Raw genomic sequence first — 20,492 nt, 5'->3', positions numbered from 1 at the left:
ATATTTTAAAACAATATCAATGCGAGGTCTTTTCGTTCAGTAGGCCTGTGTCGTAGCCTATGCTATATCGCTGTGCCGGCAGTAGTTAAATCTATAAGCTAAGGCCCTGCAGTAAATTCGATTTTTTAAAAATTAAATACGGTAACTTAACTGTAATACTCAGGTAAGATACTTGTAACTTAGTATGAAATGTACGACTAAAAAGAGCGATTATTTCATCAAAACAACTACAAAAATGTTATAAAACTATGGTTCACTAGTCACTACTATGATTTCAGTTCGTGAAGTGGTTTGTTTTCCACGTCAAGCTTCATTGGTTGGCTGTAGAAAAGGTCTATTGAACAAGGCTATCAATTTTGAGGTAAATTTCTAAAATTGAGATTTAATATGTTACATGTAGCCTACGGTAACTTATTAAAAAAACGAGTTGTTGTTACCTGAATAGGCTACTTTTAAAGGGTGTGAACCGCTGATGACGCAAGGCCGGTTACCGAGATTGACCGTGGGCTAAAGTTTTTGCTAGTTGTTGCCGGGAATCATTGTATCTACTAGGTGCAGCTGATTAATGTGCAGTCCCAAAATGCGCTGCTTAAGTGCACACCCTGAAAGCCGAGCCTCGCTTGATCTTGAATTGGGCGCTAATTAACAACTGGGCAGACAAGTTCAGTTTAATTGTTTTTATTTTTGACCATCACAGCAAAAATAATACACGTCAACATAGCAAAGGTCTAAAAAAATAAATTGGTTATTGATTGATTGTGGGGTGGCGCAGCGGATAAGGCACACGTACAGTATTTCAATCACGCAGTCCTGTTTCGACTCTTCGTTGTTGAAAACACTGTTCACCTTTATCCAGGGTGTAATAAAATAGGGCGGCATCGTTGAAGGAAAGGTTGCCGAGAGAGTGGAACTATATCCACCCTACTCTCGTCAGTGCCGAAGGCTAAGCTAATGCAAACATCATCTTTTCATCTCCCATGCTTGAATTCAAGTATGGAACTTATCATCGATAATCTCATATTATCATGGGACCAACTACTTATATAGCCTATGTAGTTGGACATCCCGAGTTGAAAAAATTAAAACAACGAACTTGGCAGTCTTGTTTCTATAGGCTACGTCTTAGCCATTTATAGAAGACACGATCACGACTGTAAATCTACCACTATGGACATGAGTTGAGCTATAACACCACAACTTTCACAACACAATAACCTAAACTGGCGAATGTAATAAGTTTAGTAGCCTACTGAAGTCCAGTTTTAAGGCGGTGTTATCTTTGATACCGAAAATGACTGTATATTTCAATGTGCCGCAATCGCTTTCACATCCCGTGACCTATTTAGAGTGTCCTCCTCCTTTGTCAAGCTGATTTTATTGCTTTGATCATTTTCTTCTCAAATGACAAACGATGATTGAAAAAATCAAGTAGGCTAAGTCTGACAATCTGGCGGGACACCTAGTGGTGAATTTTTTTTTATATGAAAAAGCGCTAAAAGAAACGATAAAACGTCATATAACCAACATTAAATAATATGAAAAAAATTGGAAAAGCTTTTCGAGAAAATATATCAATTGAATCTGCAGATAATTTCAGTTTCAAAGTTTGAAAAATATTCCAAGAGCGCTTCATTTCTTGTTTGTCTTTTTCTTTGATCTTAAAACTCCACTCTTTGGAGACAGTAGGATTCACGACAAAAGTACTTTCGTTTTGAAATTGACTTTCATTCCACCTAGACTTCAATGCGCCTGCCGTCTGAAAAAATTAATTGTAATTAAAAAACATTAACATAAATTGTTCCAAATAATTAATTTAATTCTGCCAACTGCCATTGCAACCTATTGAAGACACAGGAATGCCAAGAAAAACAGCTTTAGATTTTCATCCAGAGATCGGTGGAAAGGTTATAGATCCTACTAGGAATTTGCAGTAAGTCTGGGGAGTATTTTGCAATAACATTCAAGGCCCCACAAGGTGTTGTGGCGATTGTGTCTCATCCTTTCTAGCCTATAAGCTATACTTATAGGGTAGTAGCCTACTGGCAGGTATAGATCCCGAGCACGCTTCAACAGCCGATTTTGTGACTTTTATCTGTTTTAAGCCTATAGATTTGCTATGGTGGGAAAAATTATTACGAATGGCCAGAAATAAAATGGACTGAATTGGACTGAAAAAAATGGCCTGGGCTATTAAATATTAGGCGTGAGAAGTTATAATAAGGCCCATTGATCAACAGAACTTGAATGAATCTTTTGTATTCCACAAAACCTTGTGATGGCCATACACACCGCCGCAACATTATTTCAGCTACAATAATCTGGAACTATAAACCGTTGACCTTGACTACCGGCAATCATATCGAAGAAGACATATTGCAAAAGTAGACCAGGTTAGGGTTCCAATAAGAATTGTCCCTAGCTACGTTAGCTCAGCAGTTAAGTGTACGAATCAAGATCAGGCGGCGCTGGTTCGGCTCTCGGGGTGTAGGCCTATACGCTTGAGCAACCTAATGAATGAAATGGCTCACAGATAACAACTATGGAAACTTCACTCATTCAATCTCGGTAAACGTACCTGCGTCAGTGGTTCAAAGTATTTACCAGTTTGTTGTGAAAATGTAGAACATTTACAAGTACGAGAAACTGCCAGGAATAACCTATCAAAAGCTTTGTCAGTCCGAAAATAAAGATTCAAAACCAAACCAAGTTAGTATTTTCTTATGGATTTTTTTCCAGATGTTGTGAGAGAAATATTTTTTTAATAAATAGGAAGTTATACAGTCGCGTTGTTGCTTGTGCAAGCTCTGCACAAACAAACTTCATCAAGTCACCTGCTGTTGGGGGCGATGTTTCATCAGTTTGTTTGACTTCGTATTTTCTAAGCATAACTTTTCATTTCTTCTGATAGTTTCGTTGTTGCTTTCAGGATTCCTTTTGCAACAACAGACTTTGAAAACTAACTCTTTTAATTCATCATTGCTCTGTAAAGAAAGTGGTGACTGGGATAAGACAAACTATGGAAAACAAAACACACAAAATATAAAAGTTTATACTTTTAAACGTTATGATTTTATTGAACGTTATGTTATAAACCCTATAAGTTGCAAAACAAAACACACAAATATCGAATCATAACTGATGATGTAGTCTACATGAAATTTAGTCGCCGAGTTTTTATAGTAGCCTATATCTTAGTTCACGGTTTTCCTTCATTTGTTCCTTGTATTGCGAGAGTTGGACGTCAGCAAACTTCGATTCGCATAATGCCACTTAGACTAAACAACATAATGAATAGCCTATCTTACACGAAAAGGTAAAAAGCAGGTCTTGTAGATAGAAGTTTTGGCCACCTGAGGCCCATAGTGGTAGGCTATAGCAGCCTACAAATTAACGGTGCGTATTTTAAGTTTAAAATTATTATGAGACGATTCCAACAACATAAGTGCATCAGGTTGAGAGCAGTGTTGGGCGCGATAACTCATTTTTCAGTTAAGCGATAACGATAATCGATAAACGAAAAATGCCTAAAGCGATAACGATAAACGATAAATCAAAAAAAGTTAAGCGATAACGATAAACGATAAATTATCGCCGATAATGTCCGATAACGATAATTTTTTTTTCTTGATTAGCGCTGCCCCATCCCATGCAGCACGAACTGTTTTCATCAACATGACGAAAAATCGAACATAATATACTGTAAAGGGACAAAACTTTTTGTAAGTTATGCATGAATAGAATCGCAACAGCGGCAGTAGGTATCGAATCTTCAACCTCTTGATCCAGAATCAAACCACTGAGGTAACCGCCGTGCTTATAATTATACTTTCAGATACCAGTTGGATGCTTTTATCAATTGAGTTACACTGCCGCTTACGTGCAGTAGGCAAAATAATTAAATCAAATGAAAATACCATAAAAATTCCAAACTTTGTATTTTGCTTTCTACGGGCTGTTTACAGCAAAGTCAGCAATAATTGAAAAAATTCCAAAAAACGCAAAATGCTTGAAAATTTATCGGTAATCTTAAGCGTTATTGGTAGTAAAAATGTGCATATACTGTGAAATCCATTAAGCTTGTCAAATTAGTCGTGTTTGTTCAAGAACAATAACATAATTATCGTAATTTACTGATAATTTCAGATAAATTTTTCTGTTTTCTTTGTGAACACCATCATTAAAGCAATGGCAGAACGCTGAGTTGTTGAGATAAGAATTACAATATAGGCACTGTATTATTAGTGGGAATAAAGATATTTGATTGAGCGTTGGCTATATCGCATAGGTAAATCGTTGTCGTATACAGGCCGGTGGTTGAAGATTTAGATTAAGTGGACGGGAAGGCAAGGAAGCCAATCTTCATGTCCACCTTCAGGCATGCCTTTAAGTGTCCTGCCCTTTCGATTGCCGTTCCAGCGCTCTCACCACTCGTCTATGCAGCATAGGTAGGGTAAATGAGAAAAGTTATACTGTATTTAGCATAATTTTACCACGCAACTCGATACGCAACTGTATGCTCATGAGCGGTGTCGAACCGGCGCCCTTTCGATTGCCGTTCCAGCGCTCTCACCACTCGGCTATGCAGCATAGATAAATGAGAAAGGTTATACTGTATTTAGCATAATTTTACCACGCAACTCGATGCGCCTATTGTCATGCAAAAAGTACTACAAGATGCAAAAAGTGTGATGTCGGTCTGCATGTCAAATGCTTCAAGCAATATCATATTCCGCAATGACTTGTTTCAGTGATGGCGGCGCGAAAGACCATGTTTCCGATGTAAAAGCGGCCTCGTATTGCGACACTTTCATAAACCACTTGCCAATTTCTTTTGCTTCGCTTCAAAGGAATCTGTACCGCCTGTGCGCTTACATTTTAATTGTAAAATTCACTCGCGATTGCCGATTGCAGCAGAACAACAAGAGACTTGTTGCATGCATTTCATTGCATTGCAATTTGCAACTCTAAAAATTATTGTGTTGTCAGGGCCGTCGCTGCAGGGGGCGTGCCCCTCCCATGACAACGACCTGTGCACACACACTTCAGGCACTGAAGAAGAAGTGGTTTTAATTTTAGTTTCATGAACTAGGTGGCTGGTAAAAATATTACTTTTCATGGTCTTTCCACTTGTGTGTTGATCCGAAATAAAATTTATCGGCGATTAATTATCGGCGATAATCAAATATTGCCCATGGCCACCTGGAGATGCGGCCTGATTTGTCACATTTTGCAGATTTTGATTACAGCTACTGCTAGTGCTTGACTGACATTTTTTGAGATGTTTTTACTTTTTGCGGTTTCCTAATGACATAAAACTTTTTTGTTGCCTTGGGGAAGCAACAGCAAATGAGAAACAGTAAGTTGAAAAACGCTAAATCAGACTGTTATTGAAAAATTAACAGTCTGACTAAAATCTTCGAAATCAAATTTTCTTTGTTTTTCAACATGTGAGGATGTTAAAACCTATTGTGTCATCTGGGGAAAAGAGTAAAGAAAGCGTAAAAATATAATTTTTAGAAAAATTTATTTAAACGTCTGCCCAAAGTGAGAAAAACCTGCAAATTTCTGCAAAATGTGACAAATCAGGCCGTATCTTTAGGTGGCCATGTATTGCCTTTGGCGATAACGATTAACGATAACTGAAAAAATTAATTAAGCGATAACGATAAGCGATAAAAATTTATCGCCGATAATTATCGCCGATAAATTATCGCCGATAATGCCCATCACTGGTTGAGAGCTACAGATATTCGGAAATATAATTAAAACCTCATTTTAATGCGTGGTAGCAATAGAAGCAAAAAACGATTGTGGTATTCTATTTGAATAAATATGCTATTAAAAAGAAAAATCGATTCTTAAATCAACTATGAGACTAGATTTTTGTGCAAATATCAGAATTCGATGAATGCAAATAAGCAGTAGACTACAATTGTAAGTTATAGCAACCTTTTATAACCTTAATAATATGTTCCAGATGATTAAACAACTTTTCTTCTGCCACATGCCGTGCCTGGTAGTTGGTTATCCACAAAGCAGACACGTAAACCAGTAATGTCATTAGGATAAATAGGAAGCAGACAAAGGAATAGACGTCTAACGCTTGAATGTAGGAAATCTTTGGGAGGCTTGATTTAACATTGGAGCTAATAGTCGTGACGGTGAATATAGTAAAAATATCTGGAAAAAGACAAACATAAACAAATTCAAAACAGTAGAGCTAAGCCAAATTCTAAACTTTACTGTATTCCAACTACTCCATAAACGAAGATTCCAAAGCTAGGCGAAGACCATTAAAACCTTTATGATTGAATCAACTTTTTCCTGATTTCTTCGGAGACAGCAAAGTTTTATTTCGCATTTGTCTGCAAAGCTAGACCGAAGTTCGGTGCTAATTTTATGAGAACTTAGATATGACCGCGGACGAGGTAGCCTTAGGTCTTAGCTGTGGTTCTTATGCTTTTTCCTTGTAGACACCACCTTGAACCACCAGATCTCGTGTTCTCTCTTAGAACGGCTAAAAATTAACAGTCACCTACAATTCAGATTATAAAAACCCACTGGATAATCACAATTTCTAACTAACCCTAATGATTTAGCACCCCCATACCCTCTGGGTATAGATTTCGCACCCCTTAGTAGTGCGTGCACCCCCCGGTTAAAAACTCCTGTCTTAACCTATAGGTTTTCGTCTTGTCAAATCGAATCAGCACCCATCTGCATCTACGACTCAAGGTCACGTCTTTCCACAAAGGTGAGATTATTGAATCAATGGTTAAGAAAAAATATTTTCAATTTAAACGAAACCTGATTTGATTCTGTATCCTCAGACTGAGAAAACCTCTGATAGGTTAATCCTGGCAGTTTCGCATGCTTGTAGAGGCTTTGTACCATTGACGTACTCCCGTTACCGAGATTGACAGAGTGAACTTTGTAATTGTCGTTGTCTGTGAATTAATCCATCCATTAGGTGCCGCTGGGTGGAGAGCAGTCCTTGAAAAGCGTTGCTCAAGCGCACACCACGAGAGTCGAACCAGCGCTGAACAAACTTGAGATTACTACTTGCACAAAGTCTGGCCAGACTTTATTAAACGTCAGCGTTTAATCAATTGAGCTATCGAGACAAACATTTAATCATTTTAGTGGTGCGTTCACCTCCAGTGAAGAACCACTGCCTTAGCCTATGGGCTTTGGTCTACTCACATCGAATAACACATCTACATATACGACTCAAAGTTACGTCTTTCTACAAGGGTGGGATTATCGAGTTGGTTAAGAAAAACTATTTCAAATTTATTCATGTCTTGGTTGCTTACTTAAAGAAACCCGAGCTGATATTTCCCTTCTGTCAATCCAAAATATAATCCAACTAATGATGGTCATGAAGGAGAATGGCAAGAACATTTGGAAGTAGTAGTATGAGAGATAGCGTGCGAAAAGAAAGCTGACTGACACTCTTGAATAAGCCCCTAGAAGTAAATTTTAGTTTTACTTGAAATTGTTTATGTTTTTAAAACATGCAAGCCCATCGACACCTGATTGAATTATGAAAATCAGTTATTTACTTTGACTCTGGGGTAATTTTATGAAGAACAATGATTTAAGAGGCTTGCGTTGCATCGAATGTACGGTACCTAAAATTAGCCGAGTGACCGCACTGCACAGTACACAGATTGACTCATACAACTTTTCTGTCTTTGTGAACCAACCCAGCAAACTGTCCACTTGAAGCGTTTGACTGTCTCGTATCAATTCATCACTATAAGCCTCGTTACTCAATGCAACAAACAGTTTACCAGCCTCATTTTCTTTATCATAAATCGATTTCGCTATCACAGCATCCTCAGTATGATCATGTCAAGAGCCTTATACACACTAACACAGTACACAGGTACGCTTAAGTTGGAGGAAAAAAGGGAGAACAAGGCAAAGAAAAAAACTTACCATATGCCAACAGTTTGCATAAGCTCCGCCCCACATGCTTAGTGGCTAATAGGCTACAATGGCACCTCTCTTTCAGCGGACTATACTACCTTAACGTGGTTAGAGAGTTTCCGTGCCTCAGTGACCTCTAGAGCTGTACTGGCGGGAGCTAACTGCTCCCAGAAGGGTCACCCATGCCAGGTTGGTAGAAAGGTAGAGGCCAGACAAAGCGTAGTCCAAAGTACCCAAGTCCCCAACGGCGGAACAGGCGGATGAAGTCAATCAAGCTCAACGACTGTGAAGGCGGATGAAGGCTGCAGAATGTCACAAGCTTCGATTGTCTTGGCCTGCCTTGCCATTGGATGAAGCTGATGGAATTGTCAAGCTTATGTGTGCTTGTTGAGTGTGCGCCATCAAGTTCACGTTAATCAACCCACGCACAGGCGTCTTGGCAAGACTTATTGCGAAGATTATCATCCTCGAAGACGAGGGATAGCCATCACAATCGCACCTTCTGACTATCGTGTTTGTTCATTTTTCATTCTCAGCAAGTGACGCGAAACTATTGTAAGTGATAGTTGCGTCTTGGTTTTGATTATAGATTTGATTTAAGTCGTTATATCTGTGACAACGGAAAAACATAAACGATATTACCGCACTGAAATATTAATAAAATAAATTTGTCAAGAAGCACTTTACCTGTTGCAAACGTCATCACACGAAGGTTGATGTCCCACTTAGTAACTTGATATTCTGGTATGGCGATAGTTTCTACTCCTTCTAGTGGTCCACCCACTTTGTACTCGATATCTTCGGTGACGTAACCGTCTGCATAATAACAAGTGGTTGAGATATAATGAGAAGTTTGATGGATTTGAACGAAAATAACAATGATTAGCAAAACTAGCAAGGTCATTGAGATGATTTGAGCCCGGTACCAATGAGATCCTCGGGCCCAAATCAAGATACTTTAAGAAGAAAAAATGCACCGCATCCAAAAATACGAAGTGTTTTTTTTTTAGGTTTCTGGGCCACTTGGGAGGGTTATTGCTCTCTAACATCATCCAGGTCCCGGGTCCAAAAATGCCCCCTGGACTCGCCCCGATAGCTTAGTTGGTTAGCACGTGACCTCGTGAACGAAGAGGCTTCAAGAATAAGCGGCGCTGGTTCGACTCTCGGGGTGTGCGCTTGAGCAACGAGTTCTAAGGGCTGCTCACCATTCAGCGGCATCTAGTGAATGGAATAATTCCCCGGCAACAACACTTCAACAACCGGAAACTTCGCTCTGCCAATCTCGGTAACCGGCCCTGTGTCAAAAGCCTCTACAAGTATGCGAAACTACCAGGAATAACCTATCAAGGCTTTGTTAGTCCGAGGATAAAGATTCAAAACCAAACCAGCTTATCTAGCGTTTGTTATGACATAGCCTACAACACACTGCCAAAGCAGCCTAACAAATACAACACAAGCATCAGGAAGAAGCCAGGCGATCATATCTTGATTATGTCAGTTACTACTATAACTCTCATCATCACCATCTTTTTGCATCATATTTGGTATGGCAAGATGCCACGTTTGTTTGTTTACGTATTCCACTTAATAATGGGTCTTTCAAGGCTAAGGCCAACACTGGGACATATCTTGATCAGCATAAGCAAGAAGGTTAAATTGTCTGACTCTAAACCAACTTAACGAACGAAAACTTGCTCATGTAAAAATGTGCAAGATTTAAAAACTTCGGAGTTAAATTTGTCCGAATTGTTTCAAATTGAAGTCTTAACCTGGCCTGACTTGATCTTAGGTTGTAACTTACAGCTTTCAATTTCAATTGAACAATTTTGGGAATCGAACGGGAAAGGGGTGAGGTCCATCATACAAGCCAGTTCAGTTGTCACTCTGAAATATCAATACAAATAAAGAAAAAAATAAAATCATAAAATTGAATTTTAATCCTCGGACTAACAAAGCCTTGATAGGTTATTCCTGGTAGTTTCGCATACTTGTAGTGGCTTTTGACGCAGGACCGGTTACCGAGATTAGCAGAGTGAAGTTTTTCGATTGTTGAAGATTTTTGTTGCCGGGAATTATTCCATTCACAAAGTGCCACTGAATGGAGAGCAGTCCTGAAATGCGTTGCTCAAGCGCACACTCCGAGAGTCAAACCAGCACAGCATGATCTTGGGCCTGGCGCGTAACCACTGAGCTGACGGGGCAAAAATCTCTTCAATCATATTGTATAAAACTAAAACGTTGACACATCTCTTTCAAGTGATGAAGTTAAGAAGCGCGCACTTGATAGCCTAAATGAGACACCCTACCAAAAACAATTTAATTACAAGTCGGAAACGACTATTAACTTGAACTATATATTTGTTTGAGATTTCGATGCCTGGTTTAGAAAGGACAGTAATAATAATAATGTTATGGTTTTATTTGTTGTTGCTCTACAACAGCTAAGATCTTTTAGCCACAGGGCTCATTTTTAAATTGATTTCAGGTTTACGATGTCATTATATTATTACCCGACTAATTCTCACTGCGTTATGCAAGAAAGAAAACAATCGGTACCGTTTTTAAAGTCTTCGCTTTGACCCGACCTGGAATCGATCTCAGATCTACCAGAGCCGAAATTACTAGGCCGCTGAGCTAGAAGAAAGAGCAAATGAAGAAATAGATAGATTTTATTTGAAACTTTAAATGAAGCGCATGCTTTTTTGTTTGGCAATAGTGAAGTAACAATTACCTGATTGTATACTGCACAGTGCCATTAGGATATAACGTCATCACTCGGTTGGCACGCGTGACGTTGTGAAAATGAGAGCTCTTGTCATTGACAAAGTAAGTATCTGGAACCTTGAACAGATTGAAGTTTTGATTATGCACTGAAATCAAAACACCCTTCCAACGAGAAATAAACAAAGCGCCCTTTTCTATGGTAACACAAAGTGCTCCGCTCAACAGTCGGTCCATGCTTTTAATGTTCATCCGATTAATAACTTTAATGTGCATGTCAAATCTTACCCATATTTCATCGATGTTTTTATCATCGATCAAAATTAGACTTGGAATCATCAATACTTCTTCGTCAAAGATCAATCTCTCGTCAGTCCACGTTTGTTGCAGGTAGAAGGTTACTTGAAACGACTGTAAAAATATTTAATCTTGTAAAAAGCCTTACAGTGATGTTAGAAATCTAATAAAAAAAAATATAGAGCCAAATATCAATTTACTGTCTTCATCATCAGTGCTATAAATGTGAAATGTTCAAAAGAATAAATCAGAAATAGCCTATCCTTTAAATATTTCTATCATTACGGTTGACATGTCCGCCACTTCCGCTCATTAGCATCATGTGGAGTTAAAGAAACAAGTGTTAGCACAAAATTTTAATGTTGTGTTAATTCTGAACAGAAACTCATAATTGTATCCTTGATTCTGTGGAATAACCCAGAACTGAACCCCATCTTCCCCGATAGCTCAGTGAGTTAAGTACCGAACTTTGCAACCAACGTAACAGCAAGATCAAGCAGCAAGGGTTCGACTCTCGTGGTGTGCGCTTGAGAAACGCATTTCAAGGACAGCTCTCCATTCAGTGGCACCTAATGGGTTGAATAGTTTACAAACAACAACCGCCAACTACAAGAAGAAATTCACTCAATTCGGTAACTGGACTTGCATCAGTAAACCAAAGCGTCTACAAGTGCGCGAAACTGCCAGGATTTAGCTTGTACAAAGCTTTCGTAGTCCCAAGATAAAGATTCTCACAACCAACAAACAACTAGACCAGGAATCAAACCGTCTAGATTCTAGAAGGTCTAGCAGAAGCTGCCATACACTGAAGTCGGCCACTGATCGGTGCTGAATGAGGAAGATACTGGCAGCAGTCACTCATTTCAATGTATTTCTTGTTTATCGCTGGCTCGCAATAGGCTATGATGGCAGCTAGAAGCACGGACAAAGCAGATTAATATTTTATTATCATGGTGCATCCTAACTGTATTATGGTCATAAAAAACAACAACAGATAGTCATGAGTTGATGCGTCATCTAGTCAACCACAATAAATGGAGGAACCTCTACAGTACGGTACTATTATGTAGGTTTAAGTACAATATTACCTTTGTAAGAAAATGCAATCTTTATTAGTTTGCTAAAACAACAAGAAAAAATCAATTTCAATCAGAAATGTCGTAAATGAAGAGAGCAATGTTTTAATGATTACAAAAGCCATGAAAACACTACTTGGACTTCCGTTAAGTTCTCTTTATTGATTTTCTCTTCACATGCATCAAGAAAATAGATTTACTTTGTAAATGCATGATTACAAGCGTAGATGATTGAAGCAATGTGCTTGACCTTTCCTACAATAGATCTGACGTCAAAAATCATGACAGCTATACTCAGCCAACAAATCAACTCTTTTTTGCATTCATTCAACGTTTATAGAAGTTGAACAAAAAAAAAACTATGTTGCTAGCTAGAAAGTCATTTACAAACACCAAGTTTGGTAAAAGTAACTTCTGTAAAAATAATTACAAACTCATTAGAAATTACCACATTATGATTTTCATACTTCCAAACGAACACTTTGAAACTTAGTTAAGTCTACCAGCAGTTAGCTCAGTGGAGCGCTCGACTCAAGATCAAGCGACGTTGGTTCGACTCTCGGAGTGTGCGCTTGAGTAACGCATTTCAGGACTGCTCTCCATTCAGCGGAATCTTGTGAATGGAATATTTCCCTGGCAACAAGATTTCAATAATCGGAAAAACTTCACTCTGCTAACCTCGGTAACCAGCCCTGCGTCAAGAGCCCCTACGAGTATACGAAACTACCAGGAATAAACTATCAGAGGCTTTGTCAGTCCGAGGATAAAGATTCAAAACCAAACCAACTAAGGTCGGGTTAATTAATGATGTGTCAGCAGTGGCAAGCTGCATAGCCGAGTGGTGAGAACCTTGGAACGGTAATCGAAAGGGTGCCGGTTCGACACCGCTCAGGAGCATGCGGTTGTGTCTGTGGCGGACACTTAGAGGTATGCCTGAAGGTCGACACGAAGATTGGCTTCCTTGCCTTCCCGTCCACTTAATCTAAATCTTCAACCACCGGGTGTAAGCCTGGATACGACAAACAAACAAGCAGTGGCAAGGAAAAAAGTTTTCCATGAAGGAGGTTTTAAAAAATTTTATAAGGCTACGTTAAACTGAAACTATGGTGAACTACTCTTTCTTCAGGGCAAAAAACATGTCGCGCATTACATTTTGTACCTACAAAATCCACAGCTAGGCTTTACATTTTGCACCTACAAATTCGTGCCGTTTTGTACCTCATAAAATGTACTGTATGCTTATAGGCAGTAGCGGCTCCTGATCGCTTGTAATGGAGGGTATGCAGCTCCTAATCAAAACATAAAGAGCCCAAAATATAGATACCTTCTCCAAACGTTTTGAAAACCGAACTGTTTTCACATTAATGGCATTGAAGATGAAGACAGTTTAGTTTTTGAAACGTTTTATTTGCTGAACATGAGTTTATTATGTTCATTTTGGGCTTTTAATGTTTTGATTAGACCAGTGGTTCCCAAAGTGGGCGCCAGCGCCCCCCTGGGGGCGTTTGCGACCATGAAGGGGGCGCTGGCTATAAAGTGGGCGATTGGGGGGCGCTGAGAGTAAATCGGGGCAGTTACGGTACAAGAAGAGGATTGCAAAGCATTCTTTGTCATGTTTCGCTTCAAAGAAATACAAAAGAAGACGGTGACTATAAGAGCTCTGTGGCAGATATTGTGGCAATTATGTTGGCAATGTCGCTTCGCAGTGCCTTACAAAATAGTTGAGGTCATAACGTAACGCATAACGCATGACGATTTGAAGCACTGGGATTACGCAAATCTGATCTTACAATCCGAGAGTATTTTGATCTAGCGTTCGTCTTAATTTATCTTTGAAGACTGTCATCCAAGCAGTGAATAAAATTAAAGCGCACGCTTTGAATACACGCTTATTCAAACGATTGTGCAATGAGATTGATGAAGCTTTTGAGCGTTTAATGCCCCACACCGAAATACGATGGCTTTCCAAGAGAAATTGCCCTGCACGATTTTATTCGCTGTTTGAAACTATCGTAAAATTTCTGAATAGTTGTGACACTGGCCTTGCGCATGACGTCCTGGTTGTGAGAAATGATATCGCCTACTTGTCAGACATATTTTCCAAATTTATTGAATTGAATTTATCCCTTCAGCGTAACGAAATAAGCTTGTGTTGTATCAGCGAAATTTAGCTAGACTAGAATTTTTCCAATTCTCAAGCTTGCATCAACTTGATACCAGTGACAAAGGCATATCTGATATTGATGTAGAGACGTAGGCTACAGCAATCATCTTGAAGAAGTACCACAAAGGCATGGGAGTTCCGATTCCAGAATGTATGCCAGTTAGAAATCCATGACTGGATAATCGACCCATTCTGTGATATTTCCGAACATGGAATTCTTGAGAAGGAACTGATAACATTGCAAAGCGATTTCGCACTCAAACCGAAGTTCAATATCTCGTGTAAATCGTTCTGGCTACAGAACCAAATCAAAGAGAAATACCCTCACGTGTGGAATCGGGTCAAAGTTTTTATCATTGCCTTTCCCAGCTCATACTTGGTGGAGCGTGCTTTCAGTGCCGTCACAATGCTTCTGGATAACAAAAGAAACCGTCTTGACATAGTTAGACTGGGAGATTTAAGATTGTTCCTATCCAAACTGGAACTCGATATCAAGAGGCTGATGACATTGCACCAACCTCATCCGTCTCATTTAAGTTGGGCTTTAAGTTGTGATGAATGGAAAATAACTTTGATTTTACTTTTTTTTGTCGAAGGGGGCGTTTGATACTCTGTTCGTTGTCCAGGGGGGCGCTATTGAAAAAAGTTTGAAAAACACTGGATTAGACTAACCAGGCGTTCCAACCATTTTGTTCCCAAGCCTGCAGTCTTTTCCAACCATGCAAACTAGATTCGCATCATGGAAAAGCGAGCGCCTCATCCGTTGTGTCAGCTCATCGCAATCACGCGTAAATAAAGTATAAATCCAGCTAATACACAAATGCATTTTCGTTTTGGTCATTTAAATTATGCCTAACAAGATATCGATTTCCATCTTGGCCAAATAGTTCCATTATTATCGCTTTGACCCTTGCAAAAGACAAGTTCTGCTACCTTTCCCAATTTCTTATTTCCGTTAATGTGGTTTCTTTTCAAGGTGACATTTCCGTGAAATGAGATTGTAAAGGTTTTAGATTTTGTGTTGAAGTGATTACATTGAGTCTTGCACATCCTTTTTGCATTCACGACTAATACTTGCTTGAAAAGAAAGTCATACTGGCAGTGACATAATCAAAGATTGGAAACAGATAAAAAGTGTGACGTCACAAACTTCATTCACGAGTATTGGTATTCAAACAGGGCGATTGAGAGGAAAATTTGGGCCAGTTTCAATGACATTCACTAGCCTCCGAATCAAAACATCTTTAAACTCTAACAGAGGAAAAAAAACAAAACAAGATGCTCCTTCAAAAAAGAAAAACGGAAAATTCAAGTAAAAAACGATTTAGTTGCAAGCACACCATGTCTAAAGGAATAAGTTGTCGACTGTGTTCGAAAGGTGTCAGGCTCTTAAAGTCATTCCGACTCCGCGTCGTCCAAAAGTCGCTTCTATCTTTTTCTAGTCTGGAGTAAACAGTGGATGATTGAAATTGAAATAATGCAAAGAAAATTATTATACTTTTATGACACTTGACAGACAGAATGGTGTGGAAACATATATGGAGGCCACCTGCCAGCAGTGGCATGGCTGGATGATCATTGATTGAATCTTTCTTTTCGGACTGGGAAAGCTTCTTGCAGAGCTTAATCCTGGCAGTTTCACATACTGGTAGAGGCTTTGATCCACTGACGCAGACCCAGTCACCGAGATTGACAGAGTGAAGTTTTTCCGATTGTTGAAATGTTGTTACTGGGGAATTACTTCATCCAATAAACACCGTTGAATGGAGAGCAATCCTTAACGTGCGTTGCTCAAGCTCACACCTCGAGAGTCGAGGAAGCGCCGTTTGATCTCAGCTTCTTTGTTCACGAAAACACGCGCTAACCAACTAAGCTATCGGGTCGGATGATGTTGATGATACTCATACAGGCAACATCAGAGATCTACGTATACGCCGCATATTTTTTGTTTTACGCTAACGTTTTGTTTTACGCTACGTATACTTTTTGTTTACGCTAACGCTTGCGGCCACATTTTTTTGGATAGTTTGCGCTTGACGCTACGCCGTAAAGATTTCGCGGTTTTTTAGCGCATAGCGTCAACGCATACTTTTTAATGTCTTTTTTTCGCTACAACACACCAATACCTTCCAGCGCTGCAGTTGAAAGAATGTTTTCAATGGGCAAAGACATATTGGAATCAAAATACAGCAAAATGTCACATAAACACTTTTAGATGCCTGTGTTTCTTCGTGGAAATTCAAAATAAAACTTGTTTGTGTCGAGTGGTTTGTACCGTGTGAATGTTTGGCACCTAGCAAACAAGATTAGTTTACGCTAGTGTATGCCCTGACGCTAACGCCGCCAACTTTTTTTTACAAGTTGCGTTGACGCATGCGGCGTATGGTTTTTCGAACGTTTGCGTTAACGCTGACGGCGTCAATACCTTTTGTATGCGCGTACATCACTGGGCAACATCACCCCAGCCTTTTAAATGCCGAGTTTGTATCAAGCAAAAACTTTTCGCCTGCATTCAGCAAGACAGCTTTCCAGACTCGTATTGATTTTACCCAGACAGTAAAGCAACCGTTTTTTACATTGATTCAACGTCTGCAGACGTTAAATCAATGTAAAAACGATTGCTTTACTGTCTGGGTAGCGATCAATAGTGTCGCGTTTAATATAACTTTATTTAATGCAGCAATTCGTTTATTGTCGAAACTTTATTATTTATTCAGCAAACCAAACTAATAATTTTTGATACACATTGAAGGACTGGTTTAAAAACTGGATTGACAGTTTTATGAAAAAGAACGCCTCGCTTAATTAAACATATCTACACCAGTTGTTCTCAATTTTTTTTCACATGCCTCCATACACAGCCAAACAGTGCTAATTCCACCCCAACAAAAATTATACAATATCAGAAATTAGACTATAGCTTTCGAATAAGCTGAAGATGCTATTACTACAGCGAAATAGATTCTTAATAATTTACGCTAACATTGTTATGCAAATGTCAGAATTTGATGAAGGCAAAATAGCAGTATCTCGTATCAAATACTAAAGATAACAATCCTATTTTTAGGAGTCAATTGCGACTTAGAAGGTTGCAGATACAATTGCATCGAGCCCAGTAAAATGAAACTATACTGCAATTTTCCGAAGAAATTGACTCAGGGGATATTTTCCTATGTAAGAGTTTTTGCTTGAGATATTTACAATGGTGGACTATTTTAGGAAGATATTAACCCAAGCAATTTTGTACATGTAAGCTATATTTTAGTTGTTTTGATGCTTGACAAGGGCTAATATGTTGTATAGCCAAAAACGTTTGCAACCAATCAGAAACTGAATATAGGCTATTTATCACCCTATAGCTGCAAAGACATCCCACTTAGTTAAATCTCAAACCCAACATTTCTTTTTGTGCCCTTTTCATGAACTGAAATTCTGATCGGTTGTGTGTTGACAAAAATTGTCTTTTCTAATTACCGCATTAACAAACTCACCTATTTAAAAAAAAAATTGCAGCCTACGGTAGTAATTTGTTAAATTGCAAATTAAGTTTTCTAGGCCTGCAGGTGCAAGTCAGTGAATAGGAAAGCATCAGTAAAAAAAAAAAAGATTTTAATGCAGATAAGTCATTTGCGTCCTGTGGATTGGAATAAAATCGATATAAAATTTCTTAAAGCAAATGAAATTAAATTGTTTGCGTCATAAAGTTAAGGTTTTTGGTCGATTTCCAGCTGTATTGTTGGGTTCATTTTAACATTGCGTTTGGAAAAAAATTGGAGCTGAAAGGTCGAAGTACATCTATTCATCAAGTGCATTGAAACGTCAATACCTGTCACTAAAAGCCATGATTTCAACCTTACAAACAAATAAAACGAAATTGTGTTAATTAAATGGCAAAAGTCCTACGGCACATAAACTATAAACTTTTATTTGTGCGACTTTCTTCAGGACAGATCCATTAACTGTTCAAGAAAATGTTTATCTTTGGATTGACAGAAAGTCTTCTTAGCGAGTGCTTCCCAGCCTTTTTCAGTTTGCGACCCACTTTTAATTCAATTTTTGTTGTGCGACCCACAGTGAGATATGACATCTTTATTATGGCATTTTTACCACTGGCGTACGTAGGCCTACTGAAATAAATGCGACACAACACATCTAATTGTTACATATTAGATATATTGTTGCATAATTGTTACGTAATGATAATGCAATAATTTACCGATCTAATAGAAAACAGGGTGCACAATTCCTGAAAACGGAAAGTCAACAAATGAAGTGGAGCTGAAGTGAAGATAAGAGTAGCGATGGCGAAGGCGCAGTACTGTTCAAGACCAAACTGCGGCTTGTGAGATCCATAGTAATGTTAGTGTTTTTTAGAAAATTTTAACATTCAGTAACATTTAGAAATGCTTCGCGACCCACCAGAAATAGCTTCGCGACCCACCGGTTGGGAAGCACTGTTCTAAGCAGTAATCCTGAGAAATTAACAATTTTGAGGAGGCTTTACATCACTGAGGCAGGTCCGGTCACAGCCTAAGAGTAAAAGTTTCTGTTTGTATATCACACATTGCTTATCCTCTGTGTTGTGTGAGCATTATTTAAATGGCAAAAGTCCTAGCACATAAACTATAAGCTTTCTTTTGTTCGACTTCCTTCAGAACACATCCATTAGCTGCTAAAGAAAATGTTTATCTTTGGATTGACAAAAAGTCTTTTAAGCATTAATCCTGGAAAATTAACAATTTTGAGGAGGCTTTACATCACTGAGGCAGGTCCGGTCACAGCCTAAGAATAAAAGTTTCTATTTGAATATCACACATTGCTTATCCCCAGTAAAGTTACTTAACAAACTGGGTCTGTGTGGGTTGGATATTAGGAACACCGTATCAAAACAATCTAATAAAAATAGTTTTTTTTTTCAAAAATGACAATTAACCAAAGCAGATGCAATGATGCATAGTTTAGCCGTGAGACCGAGTGGTGAGAGCTTATGCACGTTGATCAAAAGGTTGTCGGTTCGTCACCGGTCCAGAACACGCGGTTATGTCTCAGTAAGGCACTCAACGACATGCTGAAATAATTGGGAGAACCAGACTTGAAGATTCCCTTTGTTGCTTTTAAATTTCTGTAGAGCTGCATATGTGATTTGTAGTGTGTGTTATTGCAATTGGCTCAAAATAATCAATTAAAAAAATAAATGGTTATGTAGGTTGGATGAGCTTACAGTGTATGTGGTATCGCACAACTGCAATTCACCGCAAACACCTTTTCCTGAAACGACAATTACTCAAAGTGTGTTGGTATCAAATCGAACGTTGCAAAGGAGGGAAAATTACCAACAAACTCCATTTTTATGTTTTAATTTGCTTTACCAGATAAGAAAAAACTTTATCAATAAATTATACAAATTTTCGAACCTGGCTATTTTTATTTACTTGGTATTTTTAACCGTTCGGTTGTTCCTTAAATGAAGGATTTCTGTGTAACTTTCTGTGTAACTTAATTCCTCAGGATTTCTGTGTAACTTAACTCCTCAGTAACATTGAGGAACCTGGACAGAGGTTAAGAGACACCAGCGTCTATTTCATTACTTAAATTACATATTTGTACCATATTTCAAGTAGAGCAGCCCACTACATCTCTTACCATTTCAGCTTCCATTATTTTATCGATGTTCGCAACTTCCAGCCGTAGTCCCACTTCTAACCTTTCTCCTAAAATTTGGTTCATTGAATAGATCTTCATTGAATAGATCAAAAGAACGGTATCTAATACCATTGCGATTCAAACATAAAATATCGTAAAAAGAGAAGAGGTAACTAGAACATTTTCAGCCCACCAGAAGAACTTGCAACTTGCCACAAGAAATGGCCAAGGAGTCAGTTGTTTTTTGTTCAAGGTTGAAAACATGGAAGATGTTACATTGTAGCCTATGCAAATTTACATTCTCAGACATTCTGTATTCAAAAACAAAGCTTCGTTCCTAAACTTTTTATCAAATTTTTCTATAATTCAACTGATGATCCACTGGGATGCACGGTGTGACAAAACATTTTAAATAAAGTAAACAATATCACACCAAATCAGAAGAATCGGTTTATTTAAATACAGAGCTTTCGCCACACAAGTGTGGCTTCATCAGTATAAACTTATTCAAATAGAAGATTCTCTTTAAATAAGTTTATACTGATGAAGCCACACTTGTGTGGCGAAAGCTCTGTATTTAAATAAACCGATTCTTCTGATTTGGTGTGATATTATTCTGTATTCAGTTTGGAAACAGTTCGTGTAGTTTTTAGATT

The 20,492-nt window shown here is 38.5% G+C and overlaps 1 protein-coding gene across 1 annotated transcript; it reads right to left on the bottom strand.

Annotated features, from left to right (window-relative positions):
* Positions 1-1,492: 1,492 nt before the first annotated feature.
* Positions 1,493-19,968, bottom strand: LOC145786283 (gamma-aminobutyric acid receptor subunit beta-1-like). Its single transcript, XM_082597923.1, has 8 exons — positions 19,837-19,968; positions 10,945-11,067; positions 10,667-10,776; positions 9,737-9,819; positions 8,623-8,751; positions 5,960-6,180; positions 2,832-2,981; positions 1,493-1,756 (listed from the first exon to the last, which is right to left on the bottom strand). The coding sequence occupies exons 1-8, from the start codon at positions 19,966-19,968 to the stop codon at positions 1,493-1,495; spliced, it is 1,212 nt and encodes a 403-aa protein (XP_082454049.1).
* Between the last annotated feature and the right edge of the window lie 524 nt (positions 19,969-20,492).

The sequence above is a fragment of the Aplidium turbinatum genome, chromosome 17 (genome assembly GCF_918807975.1).
Source record: "Aplidium turbinatum chromosome 17, kaAplTurb1.1, whole genome shotgun sequence".
NCBI classification, from domain to species: Eukaryota; Metazoa; Chordata; class Ascidiacea; order Aplousobranchia; family Polyclinidae; genus Aplidium; species Aplidium turbinatum.
The sequence above is the reverse complement of the archived record's forward strand: the minus strand, read 5'-3'. Positions and strand labels throughout refer to the sequence as shown.